The sequence below is a fragment of the Amblyraja radiata genome, chromosome 26 (assembly GCF_010909765.2).
Source record: "Amblyraja radiata isolate CabotCenter1 chromosome 26, sAmbRad1.1.pri, whole genome shotgun sequence".
Classification (NCBI taxonomy): domain Eukaryota; kingdom Metazoa; phylum Chordata; class Chondrichthyes; order Rajiformes; family Rajidae; genus Amblyraja; species Amblyraja radiata.
This window is the reverse complement of record NC_045981.1, coordinates 37,386,589-37,409,512: the sequence shown is the minus strand read 5'-3', so window position 1 is coordinate 37,409,512 and position 22,924 is coordinate 37,386,589. Positions and strand designations below refer to the sequence as shown.

The following is a 22,924-nucleotide window of genomic DNA, read 5'->3' as shown; positions in this document are numbered from 1 at the left end:
CAAAAGTCCTGCAATTCTTACCTGGTACTGATTCAAGTACAGAGAAGACTTCACCCTTTGCGCTGGTGAATGTAACTCCAGGCTTGCTGCTCTGCTGACAAAGCACAGGTGTATCATTGGACCACTCAGACTTAACGGGGACTTGCACATCTACCTTTTCTTCCTTGCTCTCAGTTTCCACAACAGCTTCCATCTTCTCTTCCTCCACTATGGCTACATTGTCCAGCGTCTTCTGAAGAGTTTCTTGCAACTTCTTGATATCATCTCGAAACTTCTTCTCCTTAGTTTGTTTTTCTGGCTCCATTGTTGGGGAGGTGGCAGAGCCAGTCAATAATTGCTCTACTGTCATATTCTTTAAGCTTTCCAAAATTTTGATGGCTTCCTTTATCTCATGAAAGCCTTTGGGAGAACCATCCTTTGCAATTTTATCCAAATTTGAACTACTTGCAACTGCACCAGCTCCCTGCACTTGGTCCATCTCGCTCTTGCTTTCGTCCAATTGTGCTGCCACCTCTATTCCAACTTCAAGTGCCTCACTGCCTTTTGTATTCTCATCCTCAGTCATCCCATCGTCTGTTTCCCAGCTGTCACTCTCATCTTCCCACTCATCCGATGTTTCCCCAGTGGAGGTGCCATCCAGAGAGTCCAAGTCCGATTCTTCAATGTCAGACTCGACATTATACAAATGCTGGCCAAAAAAAGCAAATTGTTACTAAAATGCAACGATTAATTATAAAATTAAACATTACATAATAAATTATGTAAACTTAAACATTACATAATTTAGGTTAGAATAAGTTGCAAACTGCAATAGAAACAATTCCGCAACAAGCCTAGTCTTTCTGTAATCCACCCACACACCCTCACCCCCCAACCTGCCAAAAGTTGTATGTGGATGCAGATGGTATTGGATGAGGTGACATTAAAGAATATTGACTTGGAGGTCAGTGTAGTGGATAGCAAAGTTGTCTAAGGTTATGGTAGAATGTAGATAGCTGATTGAATTTAATCTGAACAAATAAAGATGAGTCATTGTGAAGTCAGAGGTAAGACATATACACCAAATGGCAGCATGCTAAAGAATGTTTGTTGAAGAGGCATCACGGGGTTCAGTTTCCTAAAAGTGGCAACATAGGTAGGGCGCTGTATCTTCCCCTTTGTATAGTTCAAACTCTTGTACAATAGAGCAGGCTATTTCTGAGCAATTTGGATAGCATGCAAAGCTTTTTACTGTACCTCCCTATAAATGGCAATAATAAACCTAGACCTAAGGTACTCAATAGTAATAGGGGACTCTATAGTTAGGGGGGGCAGATAGGCGATTCTGTGGACGCAATCAGGAGACCCGGATGGTAGTTTGCCTCCCTGGTGCCAGGGTCTGGGATGTGTCTGAATGTGTCCAAGATATCCTGAAATGGGAGGTAGAGGAGCCTGAGGTTGTGGTACATATAGGTACCAATGACATAGGTAGAAAAAGAGAAGAGGTCCTGAAAGGAAAATTTAGGGAGTTAGGAGGAGAGTTAAGGAGAAGGACCAAAAAAGTAACAATCTCAGGATTACTGCCTGTGCCACACGACAGTGAGAGTGGAGGATAAATGCGTGGTTGAACGACTGGTGCAGAGGGCAGAGATTCAAGTTTCTGGATCATTGGGACCTCTTTTGGGGAAGGTGTGACCTGTACAAAAAGGACGGGTTGCACTTGAACCCGAGGGGGATCAATATCCTGGCGGGGAGATTTGCAAAGGCTACTGGGGAGACTTTAAACTAGAACGACTGGGGGGAGGGACTCAAATAGAGAAAGCTAGTAGACAGTGTGTGAGGCAGGAGGCAGAGAAGGGAAGCACTCAGACCCAACATGTAGGGGAGAAAGAAGAAAAAGATAATAAACAGAGAATAAGAGGTGGTGGGTTTCTTAAATGTGTATATTTTAATGCTAAGAGCATTGTTAGAAAGGTGGATGAGTTTAGAGCCTGGATTGACACCTGGAAGTATGATGTGGCGATTAGTGAAACATGGTTGCAGGAGGGCTGTGATTGGAAACTAAATATTCCAGGATTTCGTTGCTTCAGGTGTGATAGAATTGGAGGGGCAAGAGGTGGAGGTGTTGCATTGCTTGTCAGGGAAGATATTACAGCAGTGCTTTGGCAGGATAGATTAGAGGGCTCGTCTAGGGAGGCTATTTGGGTGGAACTAAGAAATGGGAAAGGTGTAGCAACACTTATAGGGGTGTATTATAGACTGCCTAATGGGGAGCGAGAATTGGAAGAGCAAATATGTAAGGAAATAGCAGTTATTAGTAGTAAGCACAAGGTAGTGATTGTGGGACATTTCAATTTTCCACACATAGACTGGGAAACATATTCTGTAAAAGGACCGGATGGTTTGGAGTTTGTAAAATGTGTGCAGGATAGTTTTTTGCAGCAATACATAGAAGTACCTACCAGAGTTGGACCTCCTGTTAGGAAATGAGACAGGTCAGGTGGCGGAGGTATGTGTTGGGGAGCACTTCGGGTCCAGTGATCACAATACCATTAGTTTCAATATAATTATGGAGAAGGTCAGAACTGGACCAAGGGTTGAGATTTTTGATTGGAGAAAGGCTAACTTTGAGTAGGTGCGAAAGGATTTAAAAGGAGTGAATTGGGACATTTTGTTTTATGGGAAGAATGTAGTAGAGAAATGGAGAACATTTAAAGGTGACATTTTAAGTACAGAATCTTTATGTCCTTGTTCGGTTGAAAGGAAATAGTAATAATTGGAAAGAGCCATGGTTTTCAAGGGAAATTGGACACTTGGTTCGGAAAAAGAAAGAGATCTACAATAATTATAGGCAGCATGCAGTAAATGAGGTGCTTGAGTATAAAGAATGTTAAAAGAATCTTAAGAAATAAATTAGAAAAGCTAAAAGAAGATATGAGGTTGCTTTGGCAAGCAAGGTGAAAGTAAATCCAAAGGGTTTCTACAGCCATATTAATAGCAAAAGGATAACGAGGGACAAAATTGGTCCATTAGAGAGTCAGAATGGACAGCTATCTGCAGAGCCAAAAGAGATGGGGGAGATATTGAACGATTTATTTTCTTCGGTATTCACCAAGGAGTATATTGAATTATGTGAGGTAAGGGAAACAAGTAGAGTAGCTATGGAAACTATGAGATTCATGAAGAGGAAGTATTGACACTTTAGAAAAATATAAAAGTGGATAAGTCTCCAGGTCCTGACAGGATATTCCCTAGGACATTGAGGGAAGTTAGTGTAGAAATAGCAGGGGCTATGACAGAAATATTTCAAATGTCATTAGAAATGGGAATGGTGCTGGAGGATTGGCGTATTGCGCATGTTCCATTGTTTAAAAAGGGTTCTAAGAGTAAACCTGGCAATTATAGACCTGTTAGTTTGACGTCAGTGGTGGGCAAATTAATGGAAAGGATACTTGGAGATAATATATATAAGCATCTGGATAAACAGGGTCTGATTAGGAACAGTCAACATGGTTTTGTGCCTGGAAGGTCATGTTTGACTAATCTTCTTGAATTTTTTGAAGAGGTTACTAGGGAAATTGATGAGGGTAAAGCGGTGGATGTTGTCTATATGGACTTTGGCCAAAGTAAGGCCTTTGACAAGGTTCCACATGGAAGGTTGGTTAAGAAGGTTCAATTGTTGGGTATTAATGGTGGAATAGTAAGATGGATTCAACAGTGGCTGAATGGGAGATGCCAGAGAGTAATGGTGGATGGCTGTTTGTCAGGTTGGAGGCCGGTGACTAGTGGGGTGCCTCAGGGATCTGTGTTAGGTCCACTGTTGTTTGTCATATACATCAATGATCTGGATGATGGTGTGGTAAATTGAATTAGTAAATATGCAGATGATACTAAGATAGGTGGTGTTGTGGATAATGAAGTAGATTTTCAAAGTCTAGAGAGATTTAGGCCATTTGGAAGAGTGGGCTGAAAGATGGCAGATGGAGTTTAATGCTGATAAGTGTGAGGTGCTACATCTTGGCAGGACAAATCAAAATAGGACGTACATGGTAAATGGTAGCGAATTGAGAAATGCAGTTGAACAGAGGGATCTAGGAATAACTGTGCATAGTTCCCTGAGGTGGAATCTCATGTAGATAGTGTGGTTAAAAAAAGCTTTTGGTGTGCTGGCCTTCATAAATCAGAGCATTGATTATAGAAGTTGGGATGTAATGTTAAAATTGTACAAGGCATTGGTGAGGCCAATTCTGGAGTATGGTGTACAATTTTGGTCGCCAAATTATAGGAAAGATGTCAACAAAATAGAGAGAGTACAGAGGAGGTTTACTAGAATGTTGCCTGGGCGTCAGCAACTAAGTTACAGAGAAAGGTTAAACAAGTTAGGTCTTTATTCTTTGGAGCGCAGAAGGTTAAGGGGGGACTTGATGGAGGTCTTTAAAATGATGAGAGGGATAGACAGAGTTGACGTGGATAAGCTTTTTCCATTGAGAGTAGGGACGATTCAAACAAGAGGACATGATTTGAGAATTAAGGGACAGAAGTTTAGGGGTAACATGAGGGGGAACTTCTTTACTCAGAGTGGTAGCTGTGTGGAATGAGCTTCCAGTGGAAGTGGTGGAGGCAGGTTCGATTTTATCATTTAAAAATAAATTGGATAGGTATATGGATGGGAAAGAAATGGAGGGTTATGGTCTGAGTGCAGGTAGATGGGACTAGGGGAGAATAAGTGTTGGGCACCGACTAGAAGGGCCGAGATGGCCTGTTTCCGTGCTGTAATTATTATATGGTTATAAAGGAGGAAGATACCATGAGTGTCTTCATTGGTGAGGGCATAGAATACAAAACTTGGCGTGTTATTTGCAAGTTTACAAGACACTAGTTAGAACTGACTTGGAGTGTTGTGTGCAGTTCTGGTTACCACACCACTGGAATTATGTAGTCCTATTACAGAATTCAGAGGAGATTTACCAGGCTCTGAAAGTTCCAGACCCAAAATATCACGGTGGCGCTGCGGTAGAGTTGCTGCCTTACAGCGAATGCAGCGCCGGACACCCGGGTTCGATACTGACTATGGGTGCTGTCTGTACGGAGTTTGTACGTTCTCCCCGTGATCTGCGTGGGTTTTCTCAGAGATCTTCGGTTTCTTCCCAGACGCCAAAGGCGAACAGGTTTGTAGGTTAATTGGCTTGGTAAATGTAAAAATTGTCCCTAATGGATGGAGGATAGTGTTAATGTGCAGTGATCGCTGGTCGGCGTGGACCTGGTGGGCCGAAGGGCCTGTTTCCGCGCTGTATCTCTAAACTAAACTAAATCACCTGTGTCCTCCAGAGATGCTGCCTGACCTGCTGAGCTACTGTTCTATGCAAGATGCAACGTCACCCGGTCATGTGTGGATTGGTTTTAGTTATGGGAAGAGATTGGATTGGGTGGGCTTTCCATAGCTAGGAGGCAATCTGATTAAAAATTTGAGGCAGAGGGCAGATAGAATCTTTTTCCCATGGAATGGGAAACAAAAACAGGGCATAGGTTTATGGCAAGATAGAGCTTAAGGGGATTTAAGGAGAAAGTACTTTCACAACACACACTAGTTGACATATGGAATGCATTGCGGCTGGAGGTAGTTGAATCAACTACAAGCACTACATTTGAGATATTTACATAGGCAACCCACGGAAGAATATGGACTAATGCAAGCAAATGGAATTAGTGTAGATGATCAACAAAATCAACATGGATGTGGTGTGCCACTGGGACTGTTTCTGTGCTGTACAACTATGGCTCATGGTGTGGAAGGTTCTAGTTACTTGGTACACATTTGGGTCTGCAGTCACCTATAGGCCTAATCAAGTTCAGCAGATTCACCAATTTGCAGTAAATCAGCAAACCAGCTGGGTTCTGAATTTGGTCGTTTTCTTGATCATTTCCGACACCGGTTTTTCATTCCAGACTTATTTAATTAACAATTTAATCAAATTGTTCTGTAGTTATGCCTATAGATTTTGACTCCTCTCTCTACTATCAAACTGCATCTAATTTAATTAGGCCAATTATTTCTGCAAATATCAGTGACTAGATTCAATCAAAATACAATCTAATAAAATTTGGACTTCAAAGGAGATGGATGCAAAATCATTTGTGATTACCCGAGGATCTCTTCCCAGTTCAGAGTACAGAGAAAAAACAATTCCTTTTGGGGAGAACTCAGATTTAGGAGAATCTTAGAGACAAAAAGCTTTGAACCCGTCAATTGTTGTATACACACTTCTGATTAATTCTTATTAAATATCTTCAACTGGCAGCAGGATGCCTCCGTTTAACTTCATCGTTGGAGGTAACACTATTTGGTTTTGGCAATATTTTGACCGTTGGGCTTCTTACCTGAGGTAGTATACTAGATTTGGAGTTATCTGCCCAGACTACTTCAACCTTCCCACTGACATCAACTCGAGATACTTGACCAACAGATGGTTCCTGAAAGGAAGAGAATTGCTCACTCAAAGTATACAGATCCTCCTATTTAAATTAATAATACAATTTCCAAAAAAGCAAAAGATATTAGTCGAATGCAGAAGCATTTCTCAAAACCAGAATTCTGAATTCATTCCAGGCAATAAATTGTCCCATTATCTTGTTTCTTTTCTAAACCAACATTAGGAAAATGGACCATGAATTTCATTAACAATCAGGAAGACCATTTTGGGAGTGCTGAGCTTGAGACTGAAGTGTAAGGTTTGGGCTTGAGGCTTTGGCAAGGATAGTGAACAGAGGACAAAGGTAAGATAAGGCAAGGTCTTGTTAAACTTTCCTCTGGTTTGAGCTCACTCAGAATGGCAGTTTGGGTGAGGTATGATACTACTGCAAGAGGTGACTACACTTGAGAAATGCCCAGCTGTAGCTCTTGACTGAATGCATGAAGGAACTGGATGCAATCGCCAGGATGTTGAGAGCATCATAGGGCTTTTAGTGAGATGGTCACACCCAAGGTGCAGGCAGAATGTAGATGGATGACCAAAGGATGGTTATACAGAGTACAGAATGCAGGAATTGTGGCCATTCCCTTCAAAACACACAAGGCATTTGGATATTGAGTGGAGGGTGATTGTTCAGGGAGGATCAACAGCAGTAAACAGATGGAAGGCGCAAGAACTGGTTGACGCACAATGGGAAAGGTTGAAGCCAGACAGTGATAGGTCTTAATACTCTGGTCACAAATAGGACCCCAGGATGTCTTGGATAGGAAAGAAGAAGTGTCTCGACCCAAAAAACACCACCCATTCCTTCTCTCCAGAGATGCTGCCTGGCCCGCTGAGTTACCCCAGCGCTTTGTGTCTACCCCAGGATTTCTTGTTGCCTCCCCGGGGTGAAGAATTCACTGAACAGCTGCAGAAAATTACCAAGGGGGAGGGTGAACAGACAGAAGTTGGTGTGTACATTAGCGCAAATGAAGTATGTATAAAAAGGGATGCGGTCCTGTAGAGTGAATATAGGAAGTTAGGATAAAGGTTAAGACCTCGAGTAGTAATCTCTGGTTTATTCCAAGAGCCATGTGCTTGTGACAGTAGGAACAAGGTCAGACAGATGAATGCATGGCATAAGACCTGGTGCAGGTTTCTGGACAAAGATGATCTGTAGAGGGGCAGGTTGCAATGGATCTCCAGGGACCCCATATGCTGGGCAGGTTTGAGAGTGCTGCTAAAGAGTGTCTAAATGAGAAATCAATTACAGCAACAAGACAGTCTGGACTATGTCATGGAGCAGGGAAAGAGGTAAGTGACAGACTTGTGAAGGAAACCCCATGTATGGGCACAACTCTATATTGATTCATTTAACAATTCACTCCATTGGGCATTTCGTTGTCTTCTTCAGTAATTCTAGATTTTCTCTTGGTCAGGATATAAACACAACAAGTGCAGGTACACTAGGTGAGTGATCTGTGTTGAAATGGGATGGCAGCAATGCGACCATAAAGGTTACATTCAATCTGAATCACCACAGCAGTATGACACTGCCAGTACTTCCACTGTCCTTCTCCGGCTCCTTGTCATTCTCTGCATGGCTGCAACCTTGCAGCCCGTGGATCGACTGGCCGTTAAAATCCTTCTGAATTTCAGAAAGTTCTCGACCTGAAACATCACTTATCTGTGTTCTCCAGAGATATTGCTTGATATGTTGAGTTACTCCAGCACTGTCTCCTTTTATACATTCATCTATTTAAAAACTGGGGTCATCCACTTAAGACAGATGGCACAAGGATTATTTCTCTCAATGTGTTATAAGGAGTGTATTTAGAACTCACTTCCTCAAAAGGAGTAGAAGCAAAGTTGTGAAATATTTAAGGCAGAGGTTGATGGATGCTTTGGCTAAGAAATTAATGGTTTCTGCAAGTAGATATGAATGCAGAGTCAAAGTCAATATCAGATCAGTCATGGTCATTCTTTGGCGGGAAGTCTCATGGGCTGAGTGGACCACTCCACTTCAAATTTGTAGGTGTTCAGGAAATTGAAGAACATGACACTGGAACAAAAGCTGGGATGGCCTGATGGATATTTTCAAATAGGGCAGTCACCAGCTCAGGTGATTTGCTCATCCAAATTTCAACATGGAGCTTCTAAAATGTGAAATGCCAATGAAATACAATTCTCTCAATACTGACATGCGGCAAGTAGACAAGGCCCAGGTGTTAAAGTTACCTTCAGCACCCAAACTACAATACAAACAGAACAGGCTCAAACTATAAACATATACCACTACTGAACACATCCAAGTTCTATTCTGTACAAAGGAAGAAGCTTCAGAATTACCTCATCAACCTTCAGAGCAGCTCGGCCTTCTTCAACATTTCCAATACGGATCACAATGTCAGTAATGCGGAAGTGGAAATCTGGATGGTCAGCAATGTCATAAACACTAATATCTTCCTCCTGGCCCAGCTCCTAGAATTATAAAGTAGCTTTATTTGAATGACCCATCTGAAACGAGTTGCCAGCAAACCAACAAAATACACCACGGAACACTCAATCAGGAGATCTGGGGTAGTGAGAAGCCAGGAAACCCTTCAGCAGATCAAGGCAATTCCAGTGGAAGCAAGGGAAATTTGATTCTAGTTCCTGGTATTATCTTCATTTCTATTGCTGTTTGCTGTCCAAATGAATTCTGCCAAGAATGAATATATGATCAACTTAGAGCACAATTATGTATTTCATGCTAAAACAGTGTACAAAATAAACAGAGAAAAACTCAACATTTCAGAGTATTCATTGTGCAGTGTAAAGACCACTGTACATATTTGTCCAGGAATATATTGATATTTTATCACCTTGGTTCCCATCATAAATCAAACTACTTAGGCTAGGTTTGTATGTCACGTGTACCGAGGAACAAACAAAAGCTTTTGTTGCGTGATATCCAAAGACTATGCATGATTACAATCAAGCCGTCTTCAGTGTACAGATAAAGGATAAACAGTTCAACATTTAGTGCAAGATAAAGTCCGATTAAAGATGATTCAAAGATCTCCAATGAGGTAGATAGGAGGTGAGAACCACACTAGCTGGTGAGAGGATGATTCAGTTGCCTGACAGCACCTGGAAGAAACTCTCCCCAAAACTGTGAGTATGACATTTCAAACTTTTTTACCTCTTGATTGATGGGAGAGGGGAGAAGGGGGAGTGATCTGTGCGAGACTGGTCTTTATATTGGTGGGCTTTGCAAGACAGCGTAGATGGAGTCGATGGAAGGGAGTTGGTTGGCATAATGGTCTGGCCTACGTCCACAACGCTCTACAATTTGTTGCAGTCTTGGATGGAGCCATTCCCAAACCACACTGATGCGTCCCAATAAAATGCTCTCTACGGCACATCTGTAGAAGTCAATGAAGGTTGTTGGGGACATGCTGAATTTCCTGTTTTCTTAGGAAGTAGAGGCGTTAGTGTACTTTCTTGGCTATTACTTCGATGTGGCTGATCACGGTGCTGGTGATATTTATTGCTATGAATTTGAAGCTTTCAACCATCCCTAAATGTATGCCAGGGTGTGTGCAGTGCTTTGCTTTTTAAATAAGCGAGTTCGGTATTCCAACTGCGCATGCCCAGGTCATAGGTCACAAGCGAAAAACAGTCTTGGCAACAGTGGTGCTGAATTGTGTGCGGGCTTGCATTTCGTCCACGGCCGTGGTCAAGCCCGGCTCTCCGTCGCTGTGGGTGCTGTTGAGTTGATGCTGGGCCGTCCCCATCCCCTCCCCGGTGTCCTGTCCCTGTGCGGGGTGGCCCTGGGCTGGCGGGGAGGCCCCGGACTTGCAGCCGGCTCTGCATCCGCTGGCCCCAGCTCGGCTCTGCCTAACCCGCCAGGTTGGCCGGCAGCCCTCCACCTCCACCCCCCTCCCCTCGGTTCGACACTGAGAACCTACTGAAGATGGGCAGCCACCGTCCCTGCTCGAAGGGAGGGGGAGTTGAAGTGAAGACTAAGCGGAGGTTGGGCGATCGCTTCGCCGAACACCTCCGCTCGGTCCGCAAGAACCTACCTGACCTCCCGGTGGGTCAGCTCTTCAACTCCCCCTCCCATTCCCAGTCCGACCTCTCTGTCCTGGGTCTCCTCCATTGCCAGAGTGAGCAACACCGGAAATTGGAGGAACAGTGCCTCATATTTCGCTTGGGGAGTCTGCATCCTGTGGGCATGAACATCGAATTCTCCCAATTTTGTTAGCCCTTGCTGTCTCCTCCCCTTCCTCAGCCCTCGGGCTGTCTCCTCCCATCCCCCAGCCCTCGGGCTCCTCCTCCTCCTTTTTCTTTCTTTCACCCCGCCACCCCCTATCAGTCTGAAGAAGGGTTTCAGCCCGAAAACGTTACCTATTTCCTTCACTCCATAGATGCTGCTGCACCCACTGAGTTTCTCCAGCATTTTTGTGTACCGTCCATGAATAGGAGTCTGATGTAGGTGCCTTCATCCAGGTGTTCCAGGGATGAGTGTAAGGCCAAGGAGATGGCATCAGCCTTCGACATGTGGCAGTAGGTGAACAGCAGTGGATCAAGGTTGCTTGGTGGGATGGATTTAATGCGTGCCCTAACCAGCCTCTTGAAGTACTTCACAATGGTGGATGTCAAGGTCACTGGACGGTAGCCATTAAGGAATGAGATCTTGCTTTTCTTTGGCACCGTGATGATAGCGGTCTTCTTGAATCAGGTGGGTACCTCAGAACAGAGTAGGGGGAGACTAATGATGTTTGTGAATACTCCCGCTAGTTGGTCCACGTTGTTCTCAAGGATGAAGACATAGGAGATAGTGATCCACTTCAGGAAGTGAAGCGGTACACATTCCCCAGTTTAAAACGGTGCCGAAGAAGAGATTCCTTGGAGTCAATATCACCTACAACTTCTCCTGGACCACCCATATTGAAGCAATGACCAAGAAAACACGCCAAAGCTTCTACTTCCTTAGAAGGCTTATGAAGTTTGGCATGTCCCCAACAACTCTCACCAACTTCTACAGATGCATTACAGAAAGCATTATCAGAATGCATCACAGCTTGGTTTGGGAACAGCTCCATCCAAGACCACAAGATATTAGAGCGAATTGTGGGCGCAGCCCAGACAATTACACAAACCAACCTCCCTTGACTGTGTGGCCAGGTTCAGCTCCAACTCCATCATCAAGTTTGCTGATGACACTGTGGTGGTGGGCCTGATCTCCGATAACGGCGAAAAGGCCTACCGGGAGGAGGTGGCTGATCTGGCACTCTGGTGTCAGGACAACAGCCTCCTCTTGAATGTCACTAAAACTAAGGAGTTGATTGTGAACTTTAGATGGGCTCAACAACCGAGGACGTACACGCCACTGGAAATAAATGAGACTCCTGTGGATAGGGTGAGCAGCTTTAAATACCTGGGAGTCCACATCACAGAGGATCTGACATGGACAACACACACTGCCGCACTGGTGAGTAAGGCAAGGCAGCGCCTTTACCACCTCAGGCAGCTGAGGAAATTCAGAGTCTCTCTGAGGATCCTTCAGTGCTTCTACTCTGGGGCTGTGGAAAGCATCTTGTCCCGCAACATCTCAATCTGGTTTGGGAACAGCTCTGCCCAGGACAGGAAGGCTCTGCAGAGAGTAGTGCATTCGGCCGAACACACTATGGGAACTACACTCACCCCCCTGCAGGACTTACACACCAGGAGGTGCAGATCCAGAGCCAGCAACATAATGAGTGACCCCTACCACCCCAGCAACGGACTGTTCCAGCTGCTACGGTCAGGCAAGCGCCTCCGCTGTCACGCTGTGAAAACAGAGAGGATGAGACGGAGTTTCTTCCCACAGGCCAATAGGACTGTCAACTCCTATCTCACCAGGGACTAATTTACTGTTGTGTTGTGTCTTTATTTATTTATTTTTTCTAAAATGTAAATACTGGTTCTGTTCTATTCTGTTCTGTTTGCTGACTGGATAGCACGCAACAAAAGTTTTTTACTGTGCACGTGACAATAAACTAAACTGAAACTGACATGGCTTTGTAGCTAGTTATAGTATACAGGCCTTGCCACAATTGACGGATGTCTGAGTGATTATACTGGGACTAAACTTTGTCCCAGTATTCCCTTGGCATTCCTGATAAAGAAACAGATCTGATCAGCAACAAAGTCTGGACCCTATCAGCCTGAAACAAAATAACTCAACTGAAAATACTTTTTGTTGTCAATTTTCTTCCTTTTACTTCCGCCAAGATCTATATCATAACCCACCGACTCCCCCAACTATCTCGATTACACTTCTTCCCACCCTGCTTCCTGCAAAGACTCTATCCCCTACTCCCAATTCCTCAGTCTACGCTGTATCTGTGTCCAGGATGAGGTGTTCCATGCTAGAATATCCTTTCTAGAATACTCGTTCTTTAGGGAATGGGGGTTCCCTCTCCAATCATAGAGGAGGCCCTCACTCGTGTCTACTCGGTACCCCGCAGCTCTGCCCTTATTCCCCCCTCCCCCTCGTCGCAACAGAGACAGTCGCCCCAGTCCTTACCTTCCACCCCATTAGCCGTCGCATACAACATATAATCCTCCAAAATTTCCGCCACCTCCAATGGGATCCCACCACTAGCCACATTTTCCCATCTCCACCCCTTTCCGCCTTCCGCAGAGACCGTTCCCTCCGCAACTCCCTGGTTTATTATCTGAATGGTGGCCGATTAGGAAAAGGGGAGATGCAGCGAGACCTGGGTGTCATGGTACACCAGTCATTAAAAGTAGGCATGTAGGTGCAGCAGTCAGTGATGAAAACGAATGGTATGTTAGCATTCATAGCAAAATAATTTGAGTATAGGAGCAGGGAGGTTCTACTGCAGTTGTACAGGGTCTTGGTGAGACCACACCTGGAGTATTGCGTACAGTTTTGGTCTTCTAAACTGAGGAAAGACATTCTTCCCGTAGAGGGAGTACAGCGAAGGTTCACCAGACTGATTCCTGGGATGGCAGGACTTTAATATGAAGAAAGACTGGATAGACTCGGCTTGGGGTTGGACAGGCTAGATGCAGGAAGATTGTTCCCGATGTTGGGGAAGTCCAGAACAAGGGGTCACAGTTTAAGGATAAGGAGGAAATCTTTTAGGACCGAGATGAGAAAACAGAGAGTGGTGAATCTCTGGAATTCTCTGCCACAGAAGGTAGTTGAGGCCAGTTCATTGGCTATATTTAAGAGGGAGTTAGATGTGGCCCGTGGCTAAAGGGATCAGGAGGTATGGAGAGAAGGCAGGTACAGGATACTGAGTTGGATGATCAGCCATGATCATATTGAATGGCGGTGCAGGCTTGAAGGGCCGAATGGCCTACTCCTGCACCTATTTTCTATGTTTCTATGTTAACTCATCTCTTCCCACCTAAACCACACCCTCCCCAGGTACCTTCCCCTGCAACCACAGAAAATGCAACACCTGTCGCTATACCTCCTCCCTCGACTCTGTCCAGGGACCCCACCCCGACAGTCCTTTCAGGTTGGGCAGAGGTTCACTTGCACCTCCTCCAACCTCATCTACTGCATCCATTGCTCAAGATGTGGACTCTTATACATGGGCAAGAGCCAACGCAGACTGGGCGATCGTTTCGCGGATCACCTTCGCTCAGCCCGTGTAAACCAACCTGATCTCCCGGTTGCTGGACACAGTAATTCTCCTTCCCATTCCTACACAAACCTTTCTGTCCTAGGTCTCCTCCATTGTCAGAGTGAGGCTAAACACTAATTGGAGGAACAGCATCTCATATTTTGCTTGGGCAGCTTACAGCCCAGTGGTATGAATATTGATTTCCCTCTCTCTCTATACCTCCCCCACCCAAGTCGCACCAGCTTCTAATTTTCATCCTACAAACAGCTAACAATGGCCTGTTTCCTTTATCATTGTTACTTTTTTGCATTTCTTTCATTCATTGTCCTTTATCTCTACATCAAGTTCACATTTATTGTCACATGCACCAATTGGTCTACAGGGTATCAGCACCCCAGGCGAAGCTCAACCAAGTACTGTCCCACCAACAGACACGAGTCCAGAGCCCAACCAGCCACAGTCAGCGGTAGAGAGGAAGATGGAAGGGAAAAAAGCAGAATGGAGCAGTCACTGGCTGTGGCTGAAGAGAAAATATGCTGTCTGGGCTGCCACGTGACCATCTAGAGGCTAACCATAAGACACACACCCGGGGCTGATCACCCTGCGGTGGGCCTGCCTCGACTGAGGGCGTCTTGTGATAAAAGGCTGAAACACCCAGTGATGTTGAGGTACACAACTGAAGATGTGTCTGATTGGTAGTAAAATCACCTAGTGGTCACCCTCAAGAATACCGGGTGTCAGCTGTGGTGAAGAACCTTAGTGATTGTAACATCCAGTCCCACTAATCAATATAAACATCTGGATCAAACCAGTGACCGCTGCGAAAGGGCAGCTGACAACCAGGGAAAGACCTAGTGACGGCCTGGAGAGACTGCTGACCGGAGGGAATAGACCCCACCGGGGCTGGCATGGGCTAGCTCCTCATACCAGCAGGATCCATCGCTAATCAGCGTTTTGGATCCACCCTTATTGCAACGGAAGGAATTGACTATTAATAAGACAACTAGCACAGCAATTGACAGAGCAGCAGCCCCGACAGGACATAAGCTACGAAGCTGCATCTGTGGCTGGGAAAATATAACATCAGAGAAGGGTCTCAAGATCCACCAGGGCAGGGAAAAGTGCCTGGGAGAGCTTGGTGTGGGGCCTCGCATTGACCATTACCTTCTAAGAGGTAGGCCAAATCAGTCGAGTGAAGCCCAATGGCAGGTTAACCACCAGAGTCCACAGGGTATTAGCAGCCCAGGCGAAGCTCAACCAAGTACTGTCCCACCAACGGACACGAGTCCTGAGCCCAACCAGCCACAGTCAGCGGTAGACAGGAAGATGGAAGGGAAAAAAGCAGAATGGAGCAGTCACTGGCTGTGGCTGAAGAGAAAATATGCTGTCTGGGCTGCCACGTGACCATCTAGAGGCTAACCATAAGACACACACCCGGGGCTGATCACCCTGTGGTGGGCCTGCCTCGACTGAGGGTGTCTTGTGATAAAAGGGCGAAACAGCCAGTGACATTGAGGTACACAACTGAAGATGTGTCTGATTGGTAGCAAAATCACCTAGTGGTCATCCCCAAGAATACCGGGTGTCAGTTGTGGTGAAGAACCTTAGGGATTGTAACATCCAGTCCTGCTAATCAATATTTATCTCTCCACATCACCGTCTATATCTCTCGTTTCCCTTATCCCTAACCAGTCTGAAGAAGGGTCTCGACCCACAACGTCACCCATTCCTTCTCTCCAGAGATGCTGCCTGTCCCGCTGAGCTACTCCAGCTTTTTGTGTCTATCTTCGGTTTAAAACAGCATCTGCGGTTCCTTCTTACACATCTTCACTATTGGTTTAGTTACAGTTTCAGAATTTAGCCAGAATTCAAACTGCAACATTAAGACCTTTAACAACCAATCATTATCCAAAACACTATGTGCAAAAAGTGTACAGTTTCAATCCAATTGTTTTGGGAATGACTCACCTCAATCTCACTACCATTTGCCTTTGGTCTGAACCATTTTACGGAGCACGTCCGGCCAATGTGATCAACAGATTGGACAACACCATACACACCAACTTCCTGGGAATCTTGAGCTTATGGGAAATAATCAGTTATTGTAAAACAAACACACAAGGCAGTAAAGAGCTAATTTTACTTCATGTTACTGATTGTATTCCTCCTTGTCACCTTCCCCTGCATCTGCTTTGATCTCGCATTTTCACACCTTACCTTTTTCTTGATTATGTTGATTTTTGTGTATCTCCCATTCATTTCAAGTACTGTTCATAACTCTCATTCCACCTTTCCCCTGACTCCGTCTGAAGGGCCTCGACCCAAAACGTCACCCATTCCTTCTCTCCAGAGATGCTGCTTATCTTGCTGAGTTACTCTAACATTTTTTAATTTTTGGCTGAATTTTGAATACTCCACTGACAAATGACTAAGCCTTGGTCAGGGGCACAGGAGACAAACTTTATCATCTTTCCATTAATGTAATAGTTTGACATGCTGCATCTATAGAGCCTCATGTCATGAAGCACAAACTGGTTCCTTGGCAGAGAGCAGAGATGTACAAGGGGTCACGACGGTTGATTGTTGCTAGATTAACAGCTAATCTAATTTCTTCACAAGCTTCTTTTGGGGCAAGATCTTTACAAAAGTAACACAGCTGCAAGAACAATTGTTTATCCTTGCTAATTGCTTTCCCACTTATCTTTGTTTGCAAATTTGGCTACCATACATACTTTCTCATCCTGCATTCGTCATTGACGAACAGTTGCTGCTACAGCAATGATTAAACCTGTAGTAAATGTGTGCAGGATAGTTTTTTGCAGCAATACATAGAGGTACCTACCAGAGAAGGGGCAGTGCTGGACCTCCTGTTAGGAAATGAGACAGGTCAGGCGGAGGTATGTGTTGGGGAGCACTTCGGGTCCAGTGATCACAATACCATTAGTTTCAATATAATTATGGAGAGGGTCAGAACTGGACCAAGGGTTAAGATTTTTGATTGGAGAAAGGCTAACTTTGAGGAGATGCAAAAGGATTTAAAAGGAGTGAATTGGGACATTTTGTTTTATGGGAAGGATGTAGAAGAGAAATGGAGGACATTTAAAGATGAAATTTTAAGAGTGCAGAATCTTTATGTCCCTGTTCGGTTGAAAGGAAATAGTAATAATTGGAAAGAGCCATGGTTTTCAAGGGAAATTGGACACTTGGTTCGGAAAAAGAGAGAGATCTACAATATTTATAGGCAGCATGGAGTTGCTTTGGCAAGTAAGGTGAAAGTAAATCCAAAGGGTTTCTACAGCTATATTAATAGCAAAAGGATAATGAGGGATAAAATTGGTCCATTAGAGAGTCAGAGTGGATAGCTATCTGCAGAGCCAAAAGAGATGGGGGAGATATTGAACAATTTATTTTCTTCGGTATTCACCAAGGAAAAGGATATTGAATTATGTGAGGTAAGGGAAACAAGTAGAGTAGCTATGGAAACTATGAGATTCAAAGAAGAGGAAGTACGGACACTTTTGAAAAATATAAAAGTGGATAAGTCTCCAGGTCCTGACAGGATATTTCCGAGGACGTTGAGGGAAGTTGGTGTAGCAATAACAGGGGCTATGACAGAAATATTTCAAATGTCATTAGAAACGGGAATGGTGCTGGAGGATTGGCGTACTGCGCATGTTGTTCCATTGTTTAAAAAGGGTTCTAAGAGTAAACCTGGCAATTACAGACCTGTTAGTTTGACGTCAGTGGTGGGCAAATTAATGGAAAGGATACTTAGAGATAATATATATAAGCATCTAGATAAACAGGGTCTAATTAGGAACAGTCAACATGGATTTGTGCCTGGAAGGTCATGTTTGACTAATCTTCTTGAATTTTTTGAAGAGGTTACTAGGGAAATTGATGAGGGATGATGTCTATATGGACTTCAGTAAGGCCTTTCACAAGGTTCCACATGGAAGGTTGGTTAAGAAGGTTCAATTGTTGGGTATTAATGGTGGAGTAGCAAGATGGATTCAACAGTGGCTGAATGGGAGATGCCAGAGAGTAATGGTGGATGGCTGTTTGTCAAGTTGGAGGCCGGTGACTAGTGTGGTGCCTCAGGGATCTGTGTTGGGTCCACTGTTTGTCATATACATCAATGATCTGGATGATGGTGTGGTAAATTGGATTAGTAAGTATGCAGATGATACTAAGATAGGTGGTGTTGTGGATAATGAAGTAGATTTTCAAATTCTAGAGAGATTTAGGCCATTTGGAAGAGTGGGCTGAAAGATGGCAGATGGAGTTTAATGCTGATAGGTGTGAGGTGCTACATCTTGGCAGGACAAATCAAAATAGGACGTACATGGTAAATGGTTGCGAATTGAGGAATGCAGTTGAACAACAGTTGATCTAGAAATAACTGCATTGTTCCCTGAAGGTGGAATCTCATGTAGATAGGGTGGTAAAGAAAGCTTTTGGTGTGCTGGCCTTTATAAATCAGAGCATTGAGTATAGAAGTTGGGATGTAATGTTAAAATATTTCAAGGCATTGGTGAGGCCAATTCTGGAGCATGGTGTACAATTTTGGTCGCCAAATTATAGAAAAGATGTCAACAAAATAGAGAGAGTACAGAGGAAATTTACTAGAATGTTGCCTGGGCGTCAGCAACTAAGTTACAGAGAAAGGTTGAACAAGTTAGGTCTTTATTCTTTGGAGCGCAGAAGGTTAAGGGGGGACTTGATAGAGGTCTTTAAAATGATGAGAGGGATAGACAGAGTTGACATGGATAAGCTTTGTCCATGAGAGGAGGGAAGATTCAAACAAGAGGACATGATTTGAGAATTAAGGGACTGAAGTTTAGGGGTATCATGAGGGGGAACTTCTTTACTCAGAGAGTAGTAGCTGTGTGGAATGAGCTTCCAGTGGAAGTGGTGGAGGCAGGTTTGACTTTATCATTTAAAGATAAATTGGATAGGTATATGGACGGGAAAGCAATTGAGGGGTATGGTCTGAGTGCAGGTAGATGGGACTAGGGGAGAATAAGTGTTCGGCACAGACTAGAAGGGCCGAGATGGCCTGTTTTCGTGCTGTAATTGTTATATGGTTATAAACCAGTGGTTACAGGTTGCCAACAGGAAATGAGCCCTGATCCGGAATCACTGCCTCCTGCCCATTATCAGATCCTCAGACAATAACTGAGTTCGGTATTCAGAAAAACGCAAGGAATCATTGGAATTGTCAAAGGTCACTCAAGATAAACATTCTCGGCAGCTGTGCTGCTGCATGGTATACAGACCTGCGTGTCATCCATAGTCAGGATCAAACCCATGTCGTTGGCTCGGCAAGCACTGTTGAATTGCTACTGGACCATCCCCGTCCTCTCCCGAGTGCCCCATCCCTGTCCAGGGGCAGCTGGAGATGTCCGAGTTGACCCTGGACTGACGGGACACCAGCCCGGAGCAGTGGCGGCCCCAGGCTTACAGCCAGTGCTGATAAGAAGCGCTAACTCCAGCTCAACTCTGCCTGTCCTGCCGGGTTAACCGACGGCCCCGGACTGATAGGACACCGGCCCGGAGCAGTGTAGTTAGCGCGTCTTCTCCGCGCTGGCTGTATGCCTGGGGCCACCACTGCTCCGGGCCGGTGTCCAGTCAGTCCAGGGTCACCCCGGACATCTCCTGCCGCCCCAGGACAGGGATGGGACACTCGGGAGGGAACAGGGACGGTCCAGTAGCTATTCAACAGTGCCGGAGACCCAGGTTCGATCCTGACTACGGATGAAACGCAGGTCTGTATACATGCAGCATCACAGCTGTCGAGACCTATGGCATGCACAGTCGGAATACCTAATTCACTTACTAGGTCAAGGCCATGAGCTCATCCTGCAACTACGTGAAATGCCATCTGAACGTTCAAATTAACCAGTTGGTTCCCTGCTTTTAATGTGCTTAAGATTTCCTCAATAAAACCAAAATACTTGTTGCACATTATCTCTCCTTCATGAATCCACGCTGACCGGTGATTTCCCAAATGTTACAATATTGCTTGTGATGCTAACAATTGTCCTGCAATAGTTGTTGGGCTAAGCAGCCTATGGTTTCTCATTTTAGTCATCTTCCATAATTTGAAAGCCCCATTGATTTGCCCAATACTTTGTTGGCTATTGCATGCTTGCTTCCCACATTATCCTTTTTAATGGATTATTTATAGTATCTTTAGTAATCATAAAGATACAAAATTCCTTTGCTTTTTTTGTTCTGCAAAGTATTTTCCCAGCTTCATTCCCATCGCTCATATTCCTTTGGCACCTTCCTTTACAAATAAAGGTGCCCCACATCTTACTGCAAACTAAAAAACCAACCCATCTACATCCAAGTCACTTATCGTCCATCCACCATAACTATCTTCTACTCGTCAGCCATATGACCACGTCACTGTTAATCCCATGCATCTTAATCCTTTGATCAGCCTACCGATCTACAAATGTTGCTCCAAGCACATTTAACACACTTGGCTCACATCACTGTCCAGAACTGAAGCGGCTCTCATTTGGATGCACATGTACTGGCAAAAAAAATTCCCCTGATCACCAAGAAATGTTCCTGTCTTTTATATTATAACCATCCTAGTCTACATATGAATATTTCACATTTCCACCATATCACTATTTTTTGCAATACAATTTTTCATCATCTGCCCACCCAAAACCCCCACCCCGCCGAGCCCAAAACCCCCACCCATTACCCAAATCTCCACCCATTACCCAAAACCCCCACCCCACTGAGCCCAAAACCCCCACTCCGCCCACCCACAACCCCCACCCATTACCCCCACCCACTACCCCCACCCACAACCCACACCCTGCCCAGTTTTGTCCGCCCCATTGCATCACTGCAGAACAATATGACAGAGTCCTAAATTTTGTCAGCTACTAATTTCTGATGTCATCTATTCTTGATGCACTGCAGTGCCAATCTGCTTTGGTCTCTACTCTGTTGTGCTCTACAAACAACCAACGATGTCCTCAACCAAATTGCTTGTTCTTTGACGTTCATGGCATTTTCTGGCCTGTTACTGCTCGAACAACACCAAATACTCACCACGCTTATCCAACACAAAATCTCCAGGACAGAACTCATTGTTATCCACGTGATGGACTGGCAGCAAGTCATTGGATCGAAGGCTTTTCTCCACAGTTCCATCTTGCCACATCACATCCACACTAGTGCTGGTTTTCAGAATCTCAACAGCAATTCTAGGGAAGAAATTAAAATTAGAATTCAGGAAGGAATGAAAATTAGAAATAACATTCTCAAAGTTACAGAGTGGGCAGATGCACGTTACAGAGCTCAGATGGGCAAACAATCATACAGGCACCACACAACAATCAAATCAAGGCACCACACAAAAGGACATGGCTACTCTGGCTCAGTCCACAACCGCAAGGCTAATTCATGGCTTAGCTGCCGTGATAATTGCCACAGGTGTCGGGAATGTAAATACTCCAAGCCCAGAGGCTCTACCATGCCACCATACTGATATACAGTTGAAGGTAGACACAAAATGCTCAGGTAACTCAGCGGGACAAGCAGCATCTCTGGAGAGAAGGAATGGGTGACGTTTCGGTTCGAGACCCTTCTTCAGACTGATGCTGCTCGTTCCGCTGAGTTACTCCAGCATTATGTCAACCTTCAATTTAAACCAGCATCTGCAGATCTTTCCTTCACATTTTGGCTGCTCCAGAAAAATCCGGAACTATGGACCACTAATATCTGTGGTAGATAAGTTACTGGAGAGGATTGAGGGAATCATGTGTACCTTCAGCTTCTGACTGACCACATGGGGTAACTAGAGCAGCATTTGGGCAACTCAGGATTACCCAGGAGACACATCTTTTTTTTTTTTTTTTTTTTTTTTAATTTTTATTAGAAGTACGGTAAATTACAATAACACACAACACATATATCTTAATACATTTTTTGTACCGCTTCATTTTTTTTTTTTTTAAAGCTTTAAGAAAAAGATAGAAGTAAGGAAAGTAAAGAAGGTGCGCAAGAGTTGTGAAGTGCAGGAGAGTGTTGGGAAAAGAAAGCCCCTTAGAAAAGAAGTTAGAGAAGGAAGTAAAGTAAGAAAGTAGACCCTAGAAAAGAAAGAAAAAGAAAGTAAGGACAATCGCTCTATTATAACATTAAACTCCGCAGAAAGACTACCAACCAAGTCTGTTTTTGTTGTTTTATCTCCCAATGCCAGGTCCTGATACCATTTATTTATTTATTTATTTTTAAAATTACTATTGCACCTCATGCTTGTAATAGGTCCATAAACGTAGACCACGTCTTTTGGAATTGGTTTGCTTTATCTGCTAAGAGGAATCTCATCTCTTCCAGATGTAATGTTTCAAACATATTTGATATCCACATTTTTATTGTTGGTGTGGGCGCATTTTTCCAGAATTTAAGTATGAGCTTTTTTTCCCATTATTAGCCCGTAATTGAGTAAATTCTTCTGATACACGTTTAATTCAGGGATACCTTCCGATATCCCAAAAATGATCCATTCTGGTTTTGGTACCAGTTTTATTTTAATTAATTTTGAAAAAATATCAAATATTCCATGCCAGAATTTTTGGATTTTTGTACAAAAAACAAAAGAGTGCGCTATGGTAGCTTCTTGACACAGACATTTATCACAGATTGGTGAAACATTAGGAAAGATTTTATTTAATTTAGTTTTTGAATAGTATAGTCTATGTAATGTTTTGAATTGGATAAGCGTATGTCGTACATTGATCGAGCATTTATGCACCTGTAGTAAATGTTTATCCCAGCTCTCTTTTGAAATTTTTATAGCTAATTCTTGTTCCCAGTCTCTTCTAATTCCAT

General features: G+C 44.1%; 1 protein-coding gene across 1 annotated transcript in view; it reads right to left on the bottom strand.

Annotated features, from left to right (window-relative positions):
• Positions 1–22,924, bottom strand: part of ube2o (ubiquitin conjugating enzyme E2 O) — a 99,411-nt gene that overhangs the window by 7,493 nt on the left and 68,994 nt on the right. The window contains exons 10-14 of the mRNA XM_033044744.1: positions 21,143–21,297; positions 16,031–16,143; positions 8,781–8,912; positions 6,358–6,450; positions 22–688 (exon numbers count right to left, since the gene is read on the bottom strand). Of these exons, the coding sequence (XP_032900635.1) occupies positions 22–688; positions 6,358–6,450; positions 8,781–8,912; positions 16,031–16,143; positions 21,143–21,297 (1,160 nt within the window). The remainder of the gene's footprint in view (positions 1–21; positions 689–6,357; positions 6,451–8,780; positions 8,913–16,030; positions 16,144–21,142; positions 21,298–22,924) is intronic.